The 25,667-nt window shown below is 41.2% G+C and overlaps 1 protein-coding gene and 1 long non-coding RNA gene across 2 annotated transcripts in view; both read right to left on the bottom strand.

Moving 5' to 3' along the window:
* Window positions 1-1,274: 1,274 nt before the first annotated feature.
* The window catches only part of LOC138107489 (uncharacterized), a 43,294-nt gene continuing 18,901 nt past the window's right edge, over window positions 1,275-25,667 (bottom strand). Inside the window, exons 4-7 of the long non-coding RNA XR_011149550.1 lie at window positions 14,450-14,610; window positions 5,938-5,999; window positions 4,174-4,293; window positions 1,275-2,710 (exon numbers count right to left, since the gene is read on the bottom strand). This is a non-coding gene — a long non-coding RNA (uncharacterized lncRNA). The remainder of the gene's footprint in view (window positions 2,711-4,173; window positions 4,294-5,937; window positions 6,000-14,449; window positions 14,611-25,667) is intronic.
* On the bottom strand, window positions 18,807-22,112 carry LOC138107091 (uncharacterized). Its single transcript, XM_069008416.1, has one exon. It carries the CDS (start codon window positions 21,856-21,858, stop codon window positions 19,513-19,515), a length of 2,346 nt encoding a protein of 781 aa, XP_068864517.1. The 5' UTR covers window positions 21,859-22,112; the 3' UTR covers window positions 18,807-19,512.

The raw sequence follows: 25,667 nt of genomic DNA, 5'->3' as shown, positions 1-25,667 counted from the left end.
CAAATCTTAAAAAAATACAATTATTTTCAAAAAAAAGGAGATGCATTGTTCATTTCTACTCCAGTGAAAAGCTGGATTGTACTTAAAAGGCATTGGCTTCTATTTGGGAAAGTGCTGATAGACTGTGTTGCAACAGGAGACCCTGAAGGGATTCTGGCTGACTCAGAAATTTCTCCAGGGACTGCTGAATAATGTTCACAGCAGACACAGTTCAGACTCTTTTAAAATGAAAGAGCATATGCTCTCTCTTATTATTTTTAACAAGGCTAACGATACAAGAGATATCAGAATAGATTTTTCCTTGTCGTTTCCAAATACCGTGTGATTAATTCCTGGGCCACAGAACAAGGGCATAGAGGAAGATAAAGAAAATAAATTATTTAAAAATTATTCCCTATGTTTTCAGTGGGTAATCAACAAGTCGATTCCTGTAAGCATCCATTTGAAGCTTTATTATAGTTCAGAATTGCCAACAAGGGCTCTTTTACTTGCCCCTTTCAGTGGTTTCCTGAAAGCACACTTAAGCTGAAATCCACTGTGAGTCCTGCTGAAGGCAAATTGATAGCTCAGAGGAGTAAAGTGAACTCTCTGCAGGTATAGAGACTTGATCTTCAGAATTGTCCTGCCATTAAGAGAAGGGAGATTGCCTAGAGAATGGCTTTTAACATATTTTCATTCACCATGCTTTCCTATCTACTGTGATACTTAAAATCCCTCTAGTACTCAAAAACCCATTCAATGTGGATTTAATGTCTATTGTAGAGAAAAAACTTTAGAAGCTAGTTTAAAAAAAAAATCAAAACACCTCCATGGTTTAAACGATTAAAAATATGTGAAGTGATTTTAATTATTTGTTTCCATACCTCTGACTTGCAAGACGCCTGGAGAGTACAAATGACAAGCAAGTATGTCCAAAGATGGCCACATAGGATTAGACTTCACAACACATTAATTCAATTCATCCTTAATGGACATCAGATTATAAATGACCAAACCTTTCTATGTTATTGAGGTGCCTCCTAAACTCTCTAGGCTCAGAAGACAAAAGCCCAGGATATTGAATAATTAAGCTCCTTAAGAGAAAAGAAAAATCAATTCCAATCCGTGAACATAAATTCAATTTCCTCCAGCCGTCCTAGCTCATACAAAGCAGAATTCAACCAGCAAAAAACTCGTTACCTTCCCAAACCTGTGGAATATCCAGCAAACCAATTTCTCAGGCTCCTACAGTGAGCAGAGCAAGGACAGAACTAAACTGATTTTTTTTTTTTTTTCTTACAATGCTACGCTGGTGTCCAATTGTCCTTAGTTCTAGGATGTGCAACCCTGAGCTGCTCAGGGAACCCTTGCCTTATCACATGCGAAGAGGCTGTCTGCAAGTCCAGCAATACTCAGGGGACCAAGGGAGTTACAGATCAACATCAAGTATTTCAGGCTTCACCCCGACAAACTAATGGACACTACCAAGCATTCACACAGAATTAACCTCCTGCTTTCACTTCGGGCAAAGCTTTCAAAGAAAAGAGCATCCCTTGGAGAGCTGTGGCTAACAGCACCAACCGGGCCAAGCCTCTTCTTCACCAGCCAAGAGAAGTTTTGGCAGCGACTCGAGCAATAACAAGACAAGGACTTTAATCCCCTTTAATTGTGTGATTCTGTTGGGGATTTGTGCTGCTTCAAAAGCAGTGTCTGCTGTGGTTTTGAGTCACCTGATCCACACTGTTTTCCTCTCTGTTTTCACAGCTCTGGCACTGGCCAGGAGAGCACTGTGCAGATCCACGAGCAGCTTTCAAAGGTCAGCAGAGCACTGCCTGGTTTCACAGCCTCCGTGAGGCTATCTCAGGGCCTGGCTCTCCCAAGCATCCCACAGCTTCCTGGAGAGGTTGCTAATTACCAGACATTCATTATCTGTTCTTATAACCCAGAGATTTAAATTGAAAAAAAAAAACCAAATTAAAAAGGGGAGGGACGGAAGAATGAAAAAATACTAAGAGAATGGATCTGCACTAAAAGTGCTTTGACTTATCCTGTAGGACTCCTGGCTTCAGTTCCTACAAGGAGACATTTTCAACTGCCTGTCAAATTCACATCACTGGGCCTATCCTCAGCACCCTCCAGCCTTGTCACATTTATATGGAGAGGTGGTGGAAGGATGGTGGCTGAAGGGTGTTTGGGGCTCCAAGAAGGAAAGGGAAAATATGCCTGATGCCATTCAAGGCTGATAACTCAGTAGGAGGCTGTAGAAGAGCTTCTCTGTCAGAAGAGGCAGGAGCAGTGCTGAACACTGCCCAACCTACCACTGCAGCTGAGCAAGCAGGAGGAATGTGGGAGAGGCAGGACTGGGAGACAGTGAGGGGATTAGGAAACACGATGCCAGGATTCTTCTTCCATTTCCTTTCTAAGGTAATTGGTCCTGTCTAACTGAGACAGACCCCTTGTCTAGACTGGCTGCCGGACTGAACAGTCAGACCAAATCCATAATTTCATAAGGTCTGGTGAAAACAACCTTCACAAATGAAGTAGTTGAAATGAAGTAGGGCAATGGTAGAGTGAATAAGGAATCTTGCTAATGAGCCAGAGGTAAACCAGAGCCTTACTTACACTCTTGCTGAGAGCTGTTCTGTTCCATTCAGCTGTGTATTTGATCATTCAGCTAAGAAACCAGCATGATACAAGGGATCTAAAATTTCAGTTGCTTCAACCGGAATATCTAAAGTAGCAAAGCAAAGAAGCCAACAAATTATTTCATTGTAAGCCAAATTATACAGGATATACCAGACAATACCAGGAGCATTAATGGTTTATTAGGGAAAGAACACCACCAAGTAGATCTCTCATAGCTTCAGTTTTCTGTTGCATAGGCAGCCCCTCTGGGTTGGTCATCCAACACACAGATTGGGGGGTACATAATTATGGGTCTCAGTCTGGGCAAGCTTAATCACTTTTTTTTCCATGAGGACCTTCCCTCGATTCCATGTGTCAGTGATAGAACAAGGGGGACTGGCTTTTAATGAACTATGGTAGGTTTAGATAAGATAGCAGGAAGAAAATTGTTTCCTTTGAAGGTGGTGAGGCCCCGGCACAGATTGCCCAAAGAAGCTGTGGATGCCCCATCCCTGGAAGTGTTCAAGGCCAGGCTAGATGGGGCTTTGAGTAACCTGGTCTAGTGGAAGGCATCCCTGTCCATGGTAGGGAGGTTGAAACGAGATAATTTTTAAGGGCCCTTTCAACCCAAACCATTCTATAATTCTATTATTCTGTTTCAGGTTATTGCATTTATTAACTTTAAACCTCATTTCCTATATTCCTATAGAATTTCACCAAGCCCTGAAGAAAAGAGAAAGCTATTTCTATAGCAGCATAGGAAGCCTGCACCACAGGCAAGCAGAGGGACAGGTCACACACATCTCAACACTGTCTGAGAACAGTATCAGTGGGATAAATACAGCCAAGGTGTGATACATATAGGAGTTCAAAAGAGACTTGTGTACTAAGTGGCTGCTTGACACAACACTAAAATTCTTCTGTTGTGGGGGTTAGGTCTCAAACATTTACCACTTAGGATAGTGATTTCTTTGTCACCAGTAAATGAAGACCAGTCAGCTGCTAACTTCAGCTCAGGAATATGCCACTAGTGATGGAGGACATCCAAGACCTGCTTGGTGACCAGACTGCAACACACTGCAAAGTCCTGAGATGCTGTCTCTGGACTCAGGCTTAGAGAACCTTTTCAAAGTGTTTATTACTCTCACGCACAAGGCACAGGAAACCCTCTGCGGTATATGTACATTAAAGACAGAACCACAAGTTTCATCTTGAACTCTGAATGTGTGTGCGCAAGGAAAGTATGTGCAGAAATGACTTACTAGAAAGGAAGACATCTGGGTCAGATGTTCTCTTCACTTAGTTAATCACATGGAAGTGTCATTCTGAAGAACTTTGTGTATTAAGCCTGAGGAAAAGTGCTTTGTTCAAAAGCGATATGCACATAGCAAATGTGAGGACAAGAGTTCCCGTCTGACCCACAGAATCCACCACTTACCCTGTTATTTATGCAAGCTGCTGTCAGGTCATTTTTTACACACTCACATAGTATTTTCCAATCTATGATGAATGCTACACAAGATGAGGGCTATTCCTTGACATGTCAGACTAGTGAGAAAGTTAAATTACCTCTTTGTGAGTTCCAAGCTCAATGTATCCACAGAGAGGGTGAAACGCTCCTGTGCCACAGACATAAACATGGGTCCAGTTGTACGGCTGAAGAACTCGGATAAAATTGGCACACTCTGTCTGTTGGGAAAAGAAAGATAAAGGTTACTTTTCATGTTTATTCTTCTCTTTCACATTATACATAGAATATAAGTTACAGCCATATAAGCTTATATAAGTTACAGCCATAGCATTGGTGTATTTAAACTCAGAACTACTGTAGCAGAAACTGTTTACAAGTAGTTCAAACCTGTTAGGACTATAACTTGACAGTGGCTATCTACCAGGCAGTTCATCAATCAGACTTGCAAACCTAATTCTGCTGTATGCTTACAGCCACGAGAAACTGTCTGCTCACACCACGGTTTGGAGGGAATCTGTTCAGCCAGTGTTGTAGCAAACACCACCCGTCAACAATTGGGCAGAGGTCGCAGAGCCACTGGGTTTGTCTGGCTACCAGTCTTCCTGCCTTTGCTCCCAGCTCAGGGTACTGCACATGCTTTAATACCAAAGATCACATGATTAAAGCGACTGCAGTGGGCTGAAAGGCTTCAACACACTTCCAAGGGCATGCTTTGTCTCTGCACCAACCACATCTTACTGGTGACTTTTATTTGGTCATTTCTGAGTCCAGTGGGACATCCTGGCTCTAGCTGGGCTTGCTCCATGTTGTTGTTGTTGGTAAGTAGCACAGGCATGCTTGCAAGGATGATACATGGGGCTGGGGGAAAAGCCTTGATTTAGCCTTGCCCAGAACGAAATGAACACAAAAACACATAACATACTTCAGAGGGAACACACAGGATTTGTTCATATGTTCAAGCCATCACCCTGCATCTAAGTGAGAGTCCGAAACAACTATTTCCCTCTCAGGACCTTCTCCTTTTTCTCTTAGTGTAGAAATAGACCAGCACAAATCTTCCACATGCACCAGTATCAGAATATTTCCAATGCTCAGCATTGTTTAGGTTCTGACTGCTGTAAAGGTAAGGGTAGTAACAAGTTAGAATAAAAAGCTAAACTCTTCAGGCAGAGAGCTGATAGCATTTTGAGCTGGAAGATACCTTGGTAACCGACATGCTGGAGATTTTTTTTGGAGAGAAAAGGAAGAAATTTTATTTTACAGCCAGGAAATGTTTACATTTATAGTGGGCTCTAGACACGTGACGTAATCTGTGCTGCACAAAACATATAAAAGTTGTATTGTGTACACATATGTACCTTAAATATACTTCCTAAAGAAGATTTGTGGTTTCTGGCAAAAGCCATTGAGTCTGAGATTTTTTTTTAAACCCCAACTGCAGCTGTCTGCAAATTAAGTTGATTTGTACACTGCTCTACTACTGTTTCTTTAATGAATTATAATGAAGTTACATTCAGGATACACCCAAGAAAAAAAGAAGCATTTTAATGTGAGAAAAGAGGATTCCAGGGAAATACTGCCTGGTATACATTTTTGAGGAAACGCCATTCATCTCTCAGCTGCATTTATTACACAAAAGAACAACATATCATGATTGATGCCTGCAAGATTGAATTTTTTTAAGTATTAATATTTAGAAACCAATAGAAATGTAACTTTGTTTTTCAATTAAGAAAAAACACTTAGGACATTAGTTCAGAAGAAGTGTAACAAGAGCTTACTAAAGCATTTTTTGCATTTAATAAAAAATACATAGATATGCATAATCCTCAGCCATAATAAAAAACATACATCATACTTACATGGGCATCTTTCCCAGCTAATTTGCATAATTCTACCTTTTCTTTTGCTGCAGCCAGTAAATCTGTAATAGAGTTAAAACAAGACAAAGATGATGAAGATTATACACTGTCCTGTGACTGTAGATTATTCCAGGAATAAACAGTTAAAACAGATTTATGCATGTTGAAGGACCTTGCATGTAAATTGAAATGAACATGACTTCAAGTACAAGATCCCATTACAAAAAGTTAAGAGGCTTTAAATCAACCCCCCTGATTCTTGTTTATTTCTTCATTGGCTACATGTACTTTTAAAAAGCATTCAGTTAATCTGGCCGGGGCACCTTGTCACCATTATGTGTTTCTCTCAAAGTTATGATGAGCCAAATCATCTGGAAACTAAACTGATTGCAAAGCCAGGCAAATTACATTTGTAAGAATTTGGTCCAGTGGACTTGGCAGAACTGTTATAAAAAAAACACTTAGCTCTTTCTGCCAATTTTCAAATGAAAATAATTAGGTTCAAAAAACTAAGGACAGCTGAAGGGAAATTTGTAGAACAAAAAGTACATTTGGCAGGAATCAACAGTGCATGGTTTAAAAACATCAACATTAACTGAGTTTACTGAGAAAATGATACAGAAGTTTAGAGAAGAACTGTGGACCTTAGATAATTGCCAGTATATATTGATACTGTTTCTCTTTCTTTTTTAATCTGCCCTGCAGAATTCTACAAAATAGGTTTTGATGTAGATAAATCCAGATGACAACATACTATCAGTTACTGTAATCCAAATTGTGTTGGTGAAGAAATGTCAGTGAACAACAGTGCAGGTTCTGCCTCACTGATTTCAATTAAGCAGTCAAAACTGGATATGATTGAGTACATCTGATTCTATTAAATTTAAAATAGAAGCTAAATACAGATTCTTCTCGAATCACTGTGTTAAATATGGATATTTTGTACTTCTAATTTTGACAAGAAAAAGCAATTGTTATTTCTCATGACTAGTAATAAAAACACCACAAATCACACTACTTTTTAAGCAAATATTGATTAGTAAATTGCCTGAAGTCCCAGGCACCAGTCAGCAGGTCATTAGTAGTCACAAATGCTTTATAGTAGTCTCCAGTCATGCTTTACAAAATCTTAAATAGCAAATGTATAGGAATGAAGAATTATTATAATATGCACTAGAAATAAAAACAACATCAAGGAAGGACGCACAACTCAGTGGCATGCAAGAGGAGTTGACTGCTGTCATATTCCCCTTCACCCAGCTGTTGGCACCTTACTGGAAGTGGCTTGACATACCCAGGCTCAGTCCCACATAGGTAAGGAAAGCAAAAAGCAAGTGGCCTCCCTCAAGTACCTTTATCACTTTCCAAAACCTACAGTCACTGTTTCTCTCAATCTGGAAACAGTCTGGATTTTACTTCTTTCTCTTTCCTTCCCAGTGAAAATGGATGTATTGGATTTCTGCAAGGAAATTAATTTCCTCTCAAGTGAACTCCGTTACCTTCCTGATAAAAAAACCTCTTAGCAGAGACAATGTAGTTTAAGTTACTTAAACCTTAACCCTCTGCAACAATATTTACATGGAGTCAGAGATAAGACAGTGTAACAGCATTGCAGCACTGGAGCACAAATTTGCTTTCCCAGAGCATTTTCTCGGAAAGATCTGGTCAAAGCACCCAGGTATGGAAATGCAATCAGCCATCCCAGGGATGTGTGGATGGCACAGAGCACAGTGCCAGGAAGCACAGAGGAAAGTACTGGAAACATCATGAAGGGCTGAAGGTAGGTCCAGTCTGGTCTCCACTGCAACACAGAGAAGTTTAAGAAGAAAAGCTGATGAAAAGCGACCCGTGAAGAAAAGCTGATGAAAAGGAACAGATAGAGGAACGTAAGATCATGGATCTCCAAATACATTTGGCCACGGAGATTTGTCTGAGATCTGATCCTCAGTTTTCTTGTACATAAACTTTATGCCCAAGATCCCTGAATCACTTACAGGAAAGCCTCGAGGTCTTCAAGGGGTTTGGGAGATTTTTGGCCAAAGTTTAGTTATCCAATGAGGTAGACAAGATGTCCCTTTGTAGGCTTTTGAAAATGCCCACCTGTCCTTGCCAACTACACAGAAGAACTGGAGGAGTTAAAAACAGAGACATCTGCTTCAAGGCTTCAGAAGTGTTAATGGACTTGAGTTACCCTCAAATCTTCTACAGATTCGTTCATGGGAATCAGTGTTTGTCCTACAAGGCTGAAATACACACATCCCCCCTTCTATGATAATTGACCACAGACAATTATTATTTAAAAAATCAATTGTTTTACTCTCTAGTTACTCAACAGCCTCAGTATTTAGCATTATATAAGGCCACATTAGACAATGAAAAGTGAAGCTAAGTGATTTAACTTGAAAATCAATTTGCAATTATATATGGGGGAGTAAAAGTGATATTTATTAGCTTACCATATGAGAAATGAGAGATTCCCAGAAACTGTCAGTTCTAAATCGTAATAGATCAAGAAAATTGCATCATTTGATGAGTTGCATCATAAAAATTGCATAAAATAATGAGCTGATGTGCTGAGCAAAAAAGCATGAACTTCATTTTTTATTACAGGACATGCTGTGTAACAGTGCCACAAGCCTGGTTCCCTCAAACACTGGCACAAGCAACATTATACATGTGTACTGACTTTTCTGTAGGGGGTGAAATTAAATTGTACCATTATATTTTATTCCAATGTGTTACTTAGTTTCGCAATATGCCAAAAAAGTAAGACTGGAGGCTCCTGTAGTTTCTTTCAGATTTAAAATCATTTAGCTTGTAAATGGTTTGAAGCTTTGAAGTTCTTTTTTTTTTTTTTTTTTCTATTTATATGCTTTATTCACAATGGTAACATCTTATTAACAAATTCTCTTTTATTCCCAAATTTCTCAATAAGTAAAAACCTCAAGGAATGGAAAAAACCCCCCAGATAGCCAGGCCTTATATATTAAAGGTGACAACAACATTGACTTGTAAAGTTACAATAATGTTGTGTTACAATCAGTACAAATTATATATTTAATATACTTTATAGTTGTATGTATCTGAAATGTCTGGAGAAATCTTAGAATAGCTAAGTGGAGTTACTGAATTTAAGGCAAGAATGCAACTAGTTGGAATATGTGAACTGTATACTTAAACAGGATTCTTTTCTTTTCTTAATCTTCGGTTTATTTTCCTTTTAAAATAACCATATCAAAATTCCAAAGGTCAACTACTGTCATGATTTCTAGATTTTCTCTTCTATTGCCCAATTAAAAGAAAAAAAACAACCTCACCATTACTTTTAAATCATTCTTCAAATATTTTCTTAAATTTAGGAATGGGAAAGAAATTAAATTCTCCTAATAAATGGAAGTTAATAAACTCTTTTCTATCAGAGAGAAAGAAGACCTCCCAGGAGTACAAAATTAAGCAGTACATAAGTGTAGGACAGATAAGGTATCACTTTAAAGGGTAGCTGGAAATTGATTTCTGATTAAAACAAAACATTTAAAACCACAGAGGTCTTTTCCAGATCAGGAGCAGTGAATTTCTAAAAGTAACATTTTCCCTTCCTCCAAATATGCATTTTACTATAAGAAAGGAATGAAAAAGGAAGTAATTTTTTTTAATACATTATTTATATATAAATAAATTGGTATGTGAATGCTATATATATATATATATATATATATATATATATATATATGTATGTATGTATGTATATATAAAAATAATATCTGGATCCACCACTAAGAGCCAAATTTCAGCTGCCATCTGTCATGAATTAATAATACTGGTATTTTACTCATTTTCATGTATGCATCTTTCTCTATCAGATTTTGTTCCTAGCCTAACACTTAAGATTATAAATCTTCAGGAGAAGGGGTGCTCAAAGATAAAACAGTGAAATCTGATTACAAAAAAATGTGTGAAAGTACAGCTTTTTCAAGAATCACTTCTAATTAGGCTACTAAATCTAGGATGGTGCAGAACTTTACAAAATGAGTGGAAAATGCTATCTATTGTCACAATACAAAAGAGGAAGATCACAAGCTATCTAAACAATTTAGAAGCCCACTGGGTCTTTTTTCATCTGTTTTTAAGGTTTCAGAACAAGTTTTTAGTTAGGGAAGAAATAATACAAGTTTCCAATGAAAACGGAGTGTGGCAGAGAAGACAACAGAACTTGGTAAACAGCCACTATCCCACTCTAATATTGTACTTTTCTTAAATAACCTAGCTGAATTACATTAAGGTGGTAGAGCTGCTCTTCATCAGGGCTCCATTTAAGTATTCACTACATTGTCACACGGAAACTGATTAGCTCAGCTGCCAAAAACAGGCATTAGTACAAGAAAAAAAAATGGTCTGATAAGTAAAGAACTTGAGGTACAAAGTTACTCGTGCAGTTCCCCAAGAAACAGTGTCAGAGCTCATCCTATTTCATGCACCCTTCAGTAGCTTTGGTAAAAACCCAGAACTCTCCAACAACCCCTGCAGATGACACAAGGTTGGGAAGCATCACTAAAACAAAAGAAGTTAAATTATGCAGGAATAATCAAAGGGCTCTGAAGACCAGAATTATCAACAGCCAGAGGAAATGGGTATAAACTGCTAATAAATAAATATAAATAATAGATTGTAGATTTGAACAAAAATCAAATCTGAAACATCGGCGTAACAAGGATCTGTTCCACAGCAACAACATTCCTAAAGAAGTTGCATGAAGTATCCCAAAGGGCCGCTTACAACAGATGATGATTTGGGACCCTGAGCCAGTGCACGCTGGGACAGATGAAAACAACTTGTTCCAAAGCTGCTGCTGGGGATCTGACATGTTTATCTATTTGGCCCACATGGGGCTGTGTCTTCTAGCACCCACAGCTCCTGCACGTTGGCAGCTTTTCAAAAGCTTGTCAGGCCTTGACAGCATTCCTATTCCTGCGGAGCTGGGCGGGTCGCGCTGCAGATCACACCGTGATGATCGCGCTGACGTGTAACCCCGCGGGCACTGTTAGCACAGCCACAGAAAGGGGCACCATTGCTTTGCAGCTATTTACCCACTGTTTACCCAGCTGACAACATTTTGTATTTCGTATTTATTTAGCGCAAGGAGTAAAATAGAAAAGGCTTTTGCAAACTCACAAGAAACTTCGATGTACTGACGTCATGTTTCCAGCAGGATCCCAGAGGTTGGTGCTCCTATAGAATTTCTTTGCCAGCTTTCCAGCCTCTCATGCTATTAAACATCTCTCCGTTTTACACTGCACTTCTGGTGGTAATGGCACAGAGGCCTTCAGTAGAACTACTTTCCTTTGCTGACCATCTTTATTTTACTCACAGGAAGAAATCACAATTTTTCCAGTTTGCAAATAGCTTGCAGAATTTGTCAGGGACACTTCATAATGCCATTCCTGCAACAGGAGCTAATGGCTTCTGTACAGGAAAACTTCAGAGAAAATACATCCCTGTTACAGAAAGAAGATTATCCATTGCTATATTTTATATATTTATTGACTATAATCACTTTCGCTTTCTGCATTCATCTGTCATTCTGGAGGACTTGCTCATTACACTGTGGTACTTGCTGTTGTTTTATAATGAGGTTTACAAGCACTGGAAACCAGACAGATTTTTTTTCAAGCTGCCAGCTAAGGAAATTTTCAACCTATTACACAATACATTTCATAAAAACTACAATGATTTAAGAAATTCTGACTCCAGCAGAACTACTGATTTATTTCATCAGGAAAAATACACCAGGAAATAAAGCTATAACTTAATATATGGAAGTCAAATTAACTAATTTAGGTAAATTAATAGGTTTTAAAAAGGAAGTTATTAAATTATATATATGTATACATTAGAGAAGGGAGCAGGATACAATGCTTTGGATCCTTCTTTGCCAGAAATGTCTTAATAGAGAGCATTAGACTCTAAAATATAATCTTGCCAAGTAATTATATCTACACATGAGAATAAATTGTTGGGGATCCTGACTTAGCTTTTGGAGGTATCAGTAGCTCCTAACAAAACAAATATCTGAAATTGAGAGCTTTATCAAAGTAAGAAGTTCATGTTCAGCTTTGTTTTAAAGAACGGAAACCCCAAACTATGCACAATCTTGCACTGCAGTCTCAAAGCTGTTATGCCTCTCTCGCCCCATCAGCGTGCTTTTAACACTCCTTCCACAAAGTCCACAAATGAACACATCATTTATCGGCAGAAACTTAATATTCTAATCAATTTCTACTCGTTTTAGTAGCTGTATGTAAGCAGATCATTTTTTCCAGATGACTCGTACTCCAGAGGAGTACAAAGGACACACTTCAGACCCTTGTAGTCCCAACATGTGTGGTTTCCCCACACTGGGAAGGCCTGGAAGTGAGCCGCCTGGCCCAGTGCCAACCCAGACCACGCTCAGTCTAAACACAGCACCGGCAAGTGCTACTTTCTGACACTTCACTGCTACTGTAGAGTATCCTTTAGCTTCCTCCTCAGGGGCTGAGATTTTATACACAGCTCCTCACGCAACTTCCTTCATCTCATCCCTTCCCTCCACTGCAAGATTCAACCAGCCAAGCACAGTGGAATTAAAGAGAAACACTCATGTGACATTGCCTTGTGTTACCTGGGCATTTAAGCAAGAAGATACATTTATAAAGTTGTTGAATGCCCATGGAGACCTGGGAAATCAGCACACCAGGACGTTCTGCAAGGCTTCTCAGTCAGTTCTACCCATTTAAATATATTTTGCCTCAGTGCTTTTTTGTGAAAAGTTAAATATTATCTGAATAGTTAAACTATTATTTTACTACTAAAAGAAGTATTTGAACCTGCACACATATTTAGTCCAGATACGCAAGTGGTTAGGAATTTTATTCCCTCCTTTCTGGTTACCACAGATACGTAAGCATGCATTCTCTATTCATCTTAGGAAATCCAAATTTTCTTTCCAATACAAAGTGAGTCTTTTCTCTACCACATCTATACCAAATGGCACTGTCTGACTGCACATTAGTGCTCCTGGCTCCATCTGTGTTCTGCTCTTCTTGGAAAGCACAAGGTCCGTAATGAACAGCGCTGGTTTGGCCAAAGGGAAAATGTCACCAGCTTGGACTGAGGGGTGGCTCACACAGAGTGCTGCCACCTCCAGAAAGGTCTGGGCTCAGAAAGCCCCACTGAACATAATGGGAGGTGACAGCACTCAGCATCTCTCAGGAGGCAAGCAGAAGCCCACAGAAACAGAAGTCTGCTTTTCACACAAACAAAATTTGTCTTCTACAGAAAGCCTACACCAAAAATCAATTTGTGGTCTGAAAATTTGCAGTTGTGAGTAGTGCTGTTATTAATGCAATATCCTGGGAGGGGTAGTGGATTTTGAATCAATTACTGAGATGACAGAAGCAAGGTAAGTACTTGATAAAGCATGCCAGGAAGAAATTTCCTGAAATACCCAGAATCTGAGTTTTACAGAAACTGCCATGTGCAGCATTGCTGAAGTCCAGATAAGGAACAAGATATTCAGACTGGTACTGTATCTCTTCTATACAATGACAGCAAGCGTTGCTCTCAAACGTGAGGGCAAAATAGTCTCTTCTTCCACCTGTTCAGCTCCTGCCTGCAATCACATTAATTCAGGGTCAGTTACCTCTTCAGAGCTGGCAGCAGTACGTAGTAATTTAAAACCACCCTCTGGTGCCTAAAGAAAATACCAAACACAGCTGAGAATTCAGATTTTCTTCCTATCTGGGACAAGCAGGAAACCAGTTTTCATGTGTTCCTGTTGCAAGCATCTGGTTTCCACTCATAGCAGTCAACTGTGCTTACAAAAGCTCCAGTTCACCATGTCTGCTAGAAATATCGAAGGCTAAATTGTCATCTTATTATCTCAAGTTAACACACTGTCACCGGGCACAGGCAAGGGACTACAGGAGATCCCAGTGGAAGCTTTTCCTAAAACTAGTCATTCTAGATATTAACCAAAATGTTAAAATTGCCACTTTTATTTTACTATGATTTAAACCATCCAAATTGCCTCTGCTCTGTTCAGTATTAGAGTAAAGTAATCCCAGGGATGCCAGGAAGCAATGAAAGAGCTGTCTTCAGTTATTTCCTTCCAAATGCTTTGAAATGAGGAGGGTAACCATGACCAGAGGAATTGAGAAGTGAACACTCTGAGCTGCATTTTTCCTGTCTGCTGATATTTTGATGCTATTTTCATGCACTGCAGGGCTCTTCCACACAGCTGATCTCTTGCAGGTCATCAGTCACAAAGGACATCAATCAGCACAAGAAACTCAATTGATTAAAGATAATCTGTATAACTACGGCAGGTGAGATGATCAAATCTTGGTAAATTTCATTGCACAACGAATCTGCAGTTACCCAGAGAAGAAAGAAAGAAAGAAAAACACAAAACCAACCAAACAAAAAGAATTTAACAAAATTTAACTTAGGAGATAAACTCCGTGGAAAAGGCACTGACCTTTTTTACATTTTTGTTTACATCAACCAAGTTGAGCAGGAAGATGTGGTCCTTTGCCCCGACTAGTAGCCGGCCCCTCTCCTCATCCGGCAGCAAGGTTCGAAAATCAAGCCCCTCTGTTGAGCCCAGGAATGGGATGCAGCTGTTTGAAAGCAGCAAGTCTGTGGGAAAACGAAGAAAATCTTTATAATCAAAATGTTTATATATGACTCATCAGTGTCTTTTATAAATACATGCAACCAGCATGGAGTGTACCAGGGAAATGAGTGCAGTCTTGGAGCATGTCTTTCCAGAGTTATAATACAATTCCTGTTAACTTCGGGTTCTCTGGGGTTTTTCTTACTTCCAAATTGGGCAATATTTACTTGCACAAAATATTTTTCTACATAAAATTTTCTTAACAAATTATCTGTAAGGCATAAAGGAATGAGAAATTCAACAGAAATTAGAAACCAAGAAAGACATATCTTTGCAAGATGTGTGCTATATCTTTCCTTCATCCCAAGAAAACGAATTCTGTTTATATCACCATACTCATGGATACACATGATCAAGGATCAATACCTCACCGTATTTGGTGCTCCAGATATAAAGCAGCGAAGAAGGTCAATGCCAGCCAAGAATAATTAGGAGCAGGAAACAGTGGGTAGGAACATTTGAAGATCATCCAGTTCAACTCCCTCACTATGAGGAGGAACATCTTTCACTGGACCAGCTCGCTCAAAGTCCCACCTAACACAGCCTTGAACGCTTCCAGGGATGGGGCATCTGCAACTTCTCCGGGCAACCTGTACCAGTTTCTCACCATTCTCATCATAAAAAATGTCTTTCTTCTATCCAGTTTCTATCCACTCTCTTTTAGTTCAAAACTATTGCCCCTTGTCCTGTCCCTAAAGGCTTTGGTTAAAAAGTCCTTTTTTCCTTTTTTACATCTTTTTCACAAGCCCCTTTTATATATTGAAAAGTTGCAATAAGGTCTCCTCAGAGCTTTCTTTTCTCCAGGCTGAACAACCCCAAACCTCTCAGCCTGTCTTCATACGGAAGGTGTTACAGCCCTCTGATCATTTTCAGGGCTCTTCCTTCCAAGGTCCATGTCTTTCTTGAACTGGGTGCCCCAGAACTGCATGTAGGACTGTAGGTAATTAAGAAAAAAAAAAAAAAGCTCTATGAAACTAATGAAAGAACCTATACTGTTGCAAAAAAGCTAAAAAAGCTGTAAAATAAAAATTCTGTAGCATTTTGCCTAATGAATACTCTGTGGACGTAATTCTGGACGAGGACACAAACAACATATAGAAAAGAGCACAAGAATATTTAAGTCTTGTTGGGTAGTCATTACTTTGGGGAAAAGAAAATAAACATGTGAATCAGTTCTTCCACAAGCCAACTCTCCAAGCTAAACTATTTGGAAATCTTCAGACAGAAAGGCAAATCCTGTATTTAATGGGAAGATAAAATTAAGGGTATTTCCACCTTCCTGGCACTGGATGGACAATGTAGCATTCCTGCTAGAAAACCCAGACTTACCGCACAAGTTATTGGCATATCCTGATCATGATGAAAATTCGGGCCAGTGTTTTGGAGAAAAAAGTCCTGAATTAAATAAAGGGAAAAAAACCCCACCCAAACATTTTTCTCCAAGGTCTTACACAAACCAAGTGACAGGCAAGAAAAGATTAAGTTCTAGTCCTGGCTAATGAACAGAACCATGGGAGAAAAATATTTTATCATTATTAATCTGACTACCTGGTATATAATTATGACAATTATTTTTTGGCTCAGTCACTTCTACTTAAGTTTGTGTACTTTTGTCTGGCTCAGTGCAGGATGTTGTTATGGTACAATCTGAAAACAAATTGTCATGCATTGCAGCTCCTATTCCCCTAGGTGAGATTTATTTGGCAGTACTTTGGGAAAAAATCTTGCTTCACACTGAAAAATTTTATCTGATGCTGAGCATTACATTACTATACACCAGCACTGTCCTTTCCCACATACCTTTCGTGAAGGCAAAGATGTCAGGATTTGTTTTCTAAACCAGTAACACTTTAAAAGATGTTTATTAATTGCCAGCAAGACCACTTTGGAAGCAGCTTATGGTTAACATGGTACTATAAAAACCTCAGTCCTCACCTGCAGAACACAAGTAACTAGCATACAGAATATGAGGAAAAATTCCTTCTCCTCTGCAGTCACAGGAATTTGATCTAAGGATAAATTACATGCTTGTGCAAATGCTCTAAAGCACTTTCAGCACTTAAAGCCATGCAAAGCATGGGCCTCTGCAAGAGTGTCAATTGCAAAAATATGTGGATTTGATTCTTCTCCACATACATGAAGGACGATGACTGAGACTGCTGTCTACTTCCAGTTTCCTTATTTGAAAGGAATGATCTCTGAAGAGACCATCCCAAATGGACATTTGTCATCTGTTGTTTAACAGTTCTAGAATTTCTCAGTAAAAAAAAACCCACCTAGAACAGCTACAACAGTGAGGGAAAATGCTGCCTCATGACTGAAATGCCCAAGTGGGAATGAACCCTGCCTGATGCCTTGTACAATCATTTATTTCACTGCATCGTAAGGAAAACATCTGTAGAATATTCCAGATTGAAATGACAACACTGCACACTCCTTTCTTACTGGTGCAAATGACAACACAAGCTGCAAAGTGGTGAAGAATCACGTTTGGTACCTACTATTGAAAACAGCTTGGAAATAAGACTCTGAGCATGGCCACTGATAAGATTATAACTGTAATATGACCTAATAAAACTTTACCAGCAAATATTAACAGAGGGTTGATTAAATTTCAGCTAGATTAATAATTGTTCTCAGTCTATAAAACAACGCATTTTAATCTTACGCATTGAAATTTCCCTTCACAGCGAGACATATTTACTATCACCAAGGATATTGCACTGGAAAAATTTACTGTGAAAAGCACATTTCCCAATGATTCTCAAGCTTAGAGCAAGCTGTTGATTTGAATCACTGCATCTCTGTAGCCTGGCTAACACAGAACCAGCATTCTCACAAGGTACAGTAACAAAGTTACAGGGATGGTCTTTCATGAGTACGTGTTCAGCACTCAGTTTATGGTCTCTATTTGCTGTTTTCCTCAAAATTAAATACTTTTTTCCAGCCCGGTGATTAACTAAGTATCCAGCTAACTCCCCTTCTGGGTTAATATTTCACTGCTGACTGATAGAAGCTGGAATAGTGACTGGGTTTTATTCATTTCACACAGTATCTCGGTGGACTTGGCTCAAAACAGCATGATCATTGCTTACTTATAAAATCTCCAGCAGCAGAGCCACAGCAAAGAGACTTCAAAAGTAAAAATCTCATTCTGTTCTGATCATATGTATTTGCATTTATAAAACATATTTACACTTGTTAGCATCAAGTCACATGTGTGGTGACCATGTTGCCATTCCTCAACTCCAGCATGCTGTCACAATGCAGCAATGTAGAACCACTTGGTTCAGAATCAGAATGCCCTTTGTGACTAGGTACAGATTTTTTTTAGTGACAAGCCATGCCTAAATTAGCAGAAAGGGAACATCTCAGCCACTTTCAAAACAGTTACAGACAACTTTGAAGGACTCTGAAACTAAAGGCTGTATAACTTTCATATACAGGAAAGAACAAAGGTTGCATCACTTGCCTTTAGGGAGGAGCAAGTCCTTTCTCATGTTGGAGAATACACGTGAAGGTTTACATGGGCATTGTAGAAACTCAAGCAAATTTCTGGGATAAAGAAAAGTATTTCTCGCATGACTGCAGCAATTTATCCAATTCCTAAGGTATGCTGAGTTTAAAGTTGACCAGTTGACCCCAGATGTATTGGTATGAAGGCAAAGAGAATAAATACTTCCGGACTACTACCAATCTCTACAATGTAGTGCAAGAAGTAAATTACATTTTGTTTAGCTGCATGTCACCATGGACAAAGCCGTGCATGTGAAGTGGCTCTCATTGATATACAATACTATTAGGCCTGGTGAAAAACGTAATATTCATAGAACAGCAGGGCCTCTCCAAAAGGATACAGACAACTGGGAATAGAGAAAACATGACTTTCTGTGTTCACAGTTTTGTGTTAAAACCTTGGTTATGAGAAGCCCAGAAAAGAGCTGTGTACTAAACCACATGTTTTGCAGTTAGGGACTTCTCTGTTCATCTTTCAGGACGGAATTGTTCCCCAGGAGGGTATTACAGTTATAAAAGTGACTGTGAAAAGAACACTTTTCCAAAGATTCCTAAAAAATTCAGGAGTACTCTGCTGTAGAATTTCAGGCATTTCAGGGCATTTTCACATCAACCTTCAAGCATCTCTATGGGTTTGCTCAAGAGAGAGCACACGCAACATATCCAACATCTCTGTTTGCAAAATGGCATTATTTCAGGCAGGTATATAGGAACGACGTTCTCTAAGATACAGAGGCTTAAATATAAAGAATGTCACGTTTCAGGCAATTTGAGACACTTCTCTCCTTTTATTAATTTTCCAAACATAGCTATCCAGATATTACTGAAAAGGAGACAATCTACTATAGTAGGGTAGCTCAATTTCCTAAACTAAGACCAACTTTGCAAAATAGTTGTACACTGATAATAATAAAGGACCTCTGGAAGCAATGCTAATAAAGAATTCCTATTAGAAAAATTTGGACTACCTATTCTCCTATGGTAAAGTGAGCTACAGGTCACTGAACAACTACATCAAGTCCCTAACAGGCCAGTTTCATGTCTTTGAGGTGTGCCAAGCAACCTCTCTCAGTTCGTAGTCTTCTGTAAGGATGTGCAGGTGGAGCCAGTTTCTGCCTCGTAGACGTAGGAACATCACAACAGCACCGTGGTAAACTGGAAGGTGAAGGGCAGGGCAATGCAGAGATGTGTGTCTGCACAGTGAATCCGTGTGCCGCAGCATCTTCCATCCACGGGAGCAGGAAAGCAGCTTCAGGATTGCCAGTGAAAAAAGGAAGAATTATGCAGTGCTCACGTGGCTGCCATCGGGTGTGAGCCCCCCCAGCACAGCTCTGTGCAGGGAATTCCTCTCAGTGGCCGGAGAGCAGCATCCAGAGGCGAAATCGCAGCTGACCGTAAGCTCGCATCGCCTCTGCGTGGGCGGCCGGATCTTGGGCCAGGTGCTCAAAGAGGTTGAGCGGCTCGACCGCTCGCATTGCCGGCGGCAAGCTGATCTCTGCAGGAAGCCTCTGGTTGCCTAGGACAAAGTGCTCCAGGCGTTTCAACTGCAGGCAGCGGCGCAGGTATGCCATGATGTCCCACAGCCGCCGTGCAAATTCCCTCCTGCGCCACTGGGACAGCGGTACGGTGGTCAGCACGTGCATGACCACAGTCTTCCAGGTCGAGCTGGAAAAACCTGTGCCCCTCAGGATGCAGGTGAAGAGCTGCAGGCATTTCAGGTGCAAGCTCTCACATGGCACCTGCCTGGCGACGTGCTGGAAGAATTTTGCCTCTGCCACAGCGTATGTCTCAGGCCACGCTGTGCTTGCGATGGAGTCGGCCTCGGCGGGATGGCTGCTCACAAAGATGCTGGAGCTGCCTGTCTGGGCCTCTGTGGGCTGGCTGACCGCAAAGATGTCGGAGTCCCCGTGGCGCACCCCAAACAACATCTTCACCACCAGGCTCTTCTTGCCTTTGCTCAGCCGGAATTGGCAGGACCGGCTGCAGGGCTGAAACACCAAGTGCCATGAGTACGACTGAGGCAAATGCAGCCACGAGCATCTCACCAGCTGGTAGAACCAGTGGGAGGTTTTCTCCACGTCCAGGTAGGAGCCGGTGCAGAGTGTCTCTAGGAGGCTGGGCTTCTGCTTCCGCCGCAGCTCCTCCTGCGAGTGGTGCAGGAAGCACAACAGCTTCTCGCCCAGCTGCTCCCTCTCGCACGTGCACACCAGCTCCACACGGACGCAGAAGGTCCTTGCTGCCATCTGCCCTGCACTGTTCAGCTCCAGGTGGAAGGCGTGTCCCGGTGGGGGATTCAGTGGGACCAGCACGCAGTACACCCCATCCTGCTCACGGGGACTCCAACCCTCAAAGGCACTGCCCACCCCGATGGCTTCTTGAGGCACCGGGTAGAAACTATTGCTCACGCTGTCAATAAAGACACGCGTGAAGCTCTCCATCAGCTCAGCTGCCACTGAGCGACCTTTCTCCACGTCCTCGACGGGACACTGTATGCGATCCACTAAAAGGATCCCTCGCTTATTCCCAGTGTCACAGGCGTCTTCTTCCTCTTCAATTCCACCACGGCTGCCTTTGCCCTTGCCAGCACTGCCTTCTTTTTCACTGGCAGCCACATTACCTTGTTCTCCTTCTTTTGCATCTTCATTCTTCTCTCCATTCGCATTTGCATCACCCTGCTTCTCATCTCTGTTTGCAGCACTGGTCTCTTCATTTCCAAGGTGAGTGGTTTTTTCTTCAGTTGCAGCAAACCCACTGTGGTCTATTGCCTTCCCACCATCACTGTTGTCTTCCTGCCCAATCCAATCACTGCTTTGTTGTTCACTGGCATCACTGCTTCCCTGCACCTTCACATCTGCTTTTTCTTCCTTTCCATCTACCTCGTATACTCCTTTATTTACATCATCACTGTTGCCTGCCTTCATATACGCATCATCGGTTTTTTCTTCATTTCCATCTCCGTCTTCCTTTCCAGCATCCTTGTCTGGCTCCACCTTCACATCCTTGTTTTCTCCTTCATTTACTTCATCTAGGTCTTCCACACCTCCAGTAACATTGCCAGGTTCTTCTTCATTTCCTTCGGCAGTATTGTCTCCTGGCATATTCCCATCACTCCAGCCTTCATCTTTCTTTGCATCATGGCCATCATCACTTTTAACATCACTGTCTTTCTTCAACTTCACATCTTCATCTCGTTCATTGGCATCATCATCGTCTCCTTCGTTTGCAGCCACAGGACTGCCTTCTCCTTCATTTCCGCTGCCGCTGTCATCTGCCTCCACAGTCACATCTATGGTTTCTCCATCTCCCTTGGAATCCAAACTGTCTTCTTCCTTTTCTTTTTCCTTCTCCTCTCCCAAGATCTTGCAGGAGCTCTGGTCCTTGCCGCTGCTGTTGGTTTCGCTGGCTTCAGGACTCCTCCTGCAGCTAAACCACAGGCCCAAGAGGAGCAGGAGTCCAGCAAGAGCCCAGAATGGCCACTGCTGCAGGGCACCAAAGAGCAGGGCTCCCCAGCCCTCGTCCTGCTGCTCCAGGGGCCCTTGCTCCAGCTCCTGCAGCAGCCGAGCCATCTCGCGGTCAAGCAGCTCCTCACGCTCCTGCATTCGCCGGTGCGTGGCCTCATCCAGCCCATCCCCAGCTGGCTGGGGGTACTGGATCAGGCTTTGCACGAGCACGAAGAGCAATGACAACAAAGCCATGGTCTGCAAGAGGACACACAGAAGGGGTTCAGTAGGGCCAGCATGGAGGCAGCCAGTGGGGGGCAGGAGCCACAGGGACGTGGCAGCAGGAAGGAGAGGGCCCCTGGCAGCTGGCAGGAGGCAAGGCCTGCACCGCTGCCCCAGCAAGCACCGAGCCTGAGCAAGGCACTCCCACCAGGGGCTGGGCCCTGGATGCAGGGACAGAACACACGCCCCCGGTGCCGGCGCTTCTGCCCCAGCCCTCCCCCAGCCCTGCCTCCCCACCGCCTGTGTGCACTCACCGCTTGCCCAGGCTCTACTGGGGCAGCGGCAACCCATGGGGCCTTTAATAGCTGCCCCCATTGTGACACGGCCCCTGTGCTGTCACAGGCCCCAGAGCGCATCACAGGCCAGCCCCACCCGCCATCCCCAGCCCGGGAACTCATCATGGCCCTGGGCACCCAAAGCCTCAAGAGACACAAAGTGCAGACCCATCAGTCGTGAACCTGGGAACCCCAGAGCTTCCCTGTACAAAGCAGGCACAAGCGCCCTCCCACACAAACCCTTGTCAAATATAAATATGGGTGACATGATCCATGGATGCTCTTGGTATACGGGTGCAAGCTTTATTTAATCTTGGAGGGGGACATTTTTTATTAATAATATTTATATTGATTACTTTTGGGGCAGTATGTCATATAAGCTAATGTTTTGTTACAGATTTAGTGAGAAATCTTTCTGAAAGAAATCCAGGTTGCTTGAATGATGCACAGGAAGATCTAACACCCTCCTTTAAGAGGCCCAGTAAGTTAATTACAAAATTTTGGTGTCTTCAGCAACCTCTCAGCTCTTAAAACTCTATGGTTCAACACAGTGCAAAATTCTGGGATAGCCAGGATTTTGTTCAGAAAGTAGAATGTCTCCTTTTTCAAATTTGTAGCAAAGATGTACATCTGTCACTCCCACCATCTTCAAAATTGTCTGCCTTAAACAGAGTTAACCAATCTCTCTGACTTGTTTGATGTTGCGCTGGTTAAATAAAGGAAATTCTGACTCTTTCTGCTATCTCTGTGTATTTATCTCCAAAGGACTGTGAGTACGGAAGAGTCATCCCCTATATTCCTCAGCTCTTCTTTGGGGAACTCACCTAGAAATGGAACTGCAGAAATGGGGAGGGAGGAAAAAGAAACAGGATGTGAATCGAGCACCTGCATAGTGACCACAGATGTCCACTGCTAGACAGACACTGACGTCAGGCAGATCGTGCCCTCCAAATAGTGCTCAGAAAGAGAACAAGTTTGGGATTTCTGAAACTGCTCTGAATTGGATTTGCTTAAACACATGTCATTAGTAAAAGTAATCAAAGAAAGAGTTTTGATCCCTCTTCCAAGCTGATGCCACTTATCATGTCTCTTCCCCCTGCATTCTTCTAGGGAAGCTGTTTTTGATGTTGTCCCGTCCTTCTTTTTATAAGAGAGCAAAAATCCTTTGTTAAGTATTACTCTTTCAGTTTTGTTTCCTCTCATCTTCTGAGATATAGTAAAGTGAACATTCAGCAGAATAGTTTTGTATTTTTTGAATACAATTCTTCTTTTATCCAATTGAGGCCCTTCTGTGATCACGAAAAAACAGCCTCCAGTCAGTGACATCAACAGTTTACACTCATAAGAGCTTGACATGGGTCAGTTCTCCAAGGTTATTCTTAGTTCAACTGCTATGTAAGCTGTTGATGTCACTGACTGGAGGCTGCTCTTCAGGACATGATATATATGATAATTATATGACAGAAAATGCAACATAGAGTTGAATCTGACCTTCAAGTTCACTAGCTTAAAAAAGGAAAAAAAATGTCTGCAAGAAATTTGCTGCTTTTCCCATTACTAAGATGTAATAAATGCCTTCAAGTTTATACTCAGTCGACGGCATATACACATGGACAGCAGCACCCATCCATCTTCAAGCTAGGGTACATTTTAAGTCTCAATGATCACTGCCTCCAGAAAGCATTTTTGAGACAAAACAGGCAAAGTCTTTTGCATATCTAGACAATCATCCAATACTAGGATCTTCACTCTCACATAAACACTTCATGTTTTTCCATAGAGGAATCTGAGATAGATTTTTCTGACAAATAACAGACCACCAAAAATTAATTAAACGACAAACAAGGGAAAAGCACCACTTCCTCACTCAGCACATTTTCCTTGATTTTCATTAAGCATTCAGATTTACAGACGCTGATATTGCCACAAGAGCAGTTTTTTTCTGGTTTTACTTCCTCTTCTAGTAGAGCAAGCACAGCTGCAAAATGCAAGCTCATTTCTAGGCTCTCTTACACATCACCAGTTTACCACATTCCAACCAGTCATAGCTGTGCAACACCCCGTCAGGGTACTGGGATTACTGCAGTGTCACAGACAGCTTAAGTGAGGCTCATGGAGCTGTACAGTTTTAACTACGTTTTAGATGTATAATTAAATGATGCATGACATGGAAATAAGCCAGCTGTACTGAAACTGAACAAACTAACTGCTGTGATGCAACAGTTAAGCATCTCATCAGTTATAAAATGAAACAGGTTTAAAGCAAAAGCAATATAGAGAACAGAATGCTTGACACTGTTAAATAGCATGTTCAAAGGATAATTTTTGAACATTAAGGAAATGTACTCACCCAGTCAAATTTTCAAAAGAATTCATGGCACCAAAATGTTCTCTGTTTGCTTTTTCACCATGTTTTAAGAATGGATCACTCTTAGGGGGAAGAAAATCCGGTGTGCAAAACACTGCGGGAAACTAAACAATCCTTAAACATGGCTAATTGCCATGTGGAGCTGATGGTTTAGCACGGTCATCCTTCAGCAGAGGAGAAAGAACTGCCTGTCTTTAGTTTACTTAGGTAAGATGAAAAAAGTGAGGAGTGTGAATTTGATCTCGCTTCAATTTACTTCAGTGGAAAAACTCTTGCCATGACTTCAGTGAGAGTGAGACTGCACCTTAATTCATTCTATATGGAGAAAAACAAACCAGCTGAGAATAATGCTTTTGTTTATTAGATTTAAATTACTACCATAGTCGTTTTGAACAGTGCTAAGTAAATCCTGCTTTAAAAGCCAAACCTTGCCTTCAGTCGTGCTTATTCCTCTGTACTGTGTCACAGTGCAGGATTCCTGGTCCTCTGACCAAGTCACGGCTGTCACAGTAAGCATGGTTTGCTCTGGGGAATGGCCACATTCCCACACGGGAATGATACATGTTTGTGGATATCACTGGTGACAATGCCCAAATCTGGCCTGGTGCATGCCCCCCAGCCAAGAAACTAGGGTGCACACTTTGGTAATATAAATGCATTCACTGAGAACACAGACTACACTTACTGAAATGTCCATGAAAAGCAGCCAAGTAAATCAAATCAATAGGGTTAAATTTGCAATTTCTCTCTTTCTGCAGGAAAATTTTAGGATAGCCACAAATTGAGAAAAATTTGATTTTTTTTCTTCTTTTTCTCAGAAGGCAATCAACCTTCTGGGTCTGGCTATTCTTTACTTCTCCCTATGAAGTAAAATCTAAAAAGACACACACGATATTTATGGAAGGACCTCCCAATGAATTAGGAAAAATTATTACTCAGAAGATAAAACAGAAACAAGACTGTCTACACTGTATGAATTAAACATACGAGAATTAGGACACAGAGCCTTCCATCCTTTAGTAACAGAACTGATGCTGTCCTGAAAATGACATGAATGAATTAGACTGGTGTATGAAAACCTTCTGCATCTGCTCTAGAGGTTGGAATGAGGATGTCAAATGAGGCAGCAGACAACAAGG

The sequence above is a fragment of the Aphelocoma coerulescens genome, chromosome 3 (assembly GCF_041296385.1).
Source record: "Aphelocoma coerulescens isolate FSJ_1873_10779 chromosome 3, UR_Acoe_1.0, whole genome shotgun sequence".
Lineage (NCBI taxonomy): Eukaryota > Metazoa > Chordata > Aves > Passeriformes > Corvidae > Aphelocoma > Aphelocoma coerulescens.
Note: the sequence above shows the minus strand (reverse complement) of the source record. Positions and strands in the feature narration are given on the sequence as shown.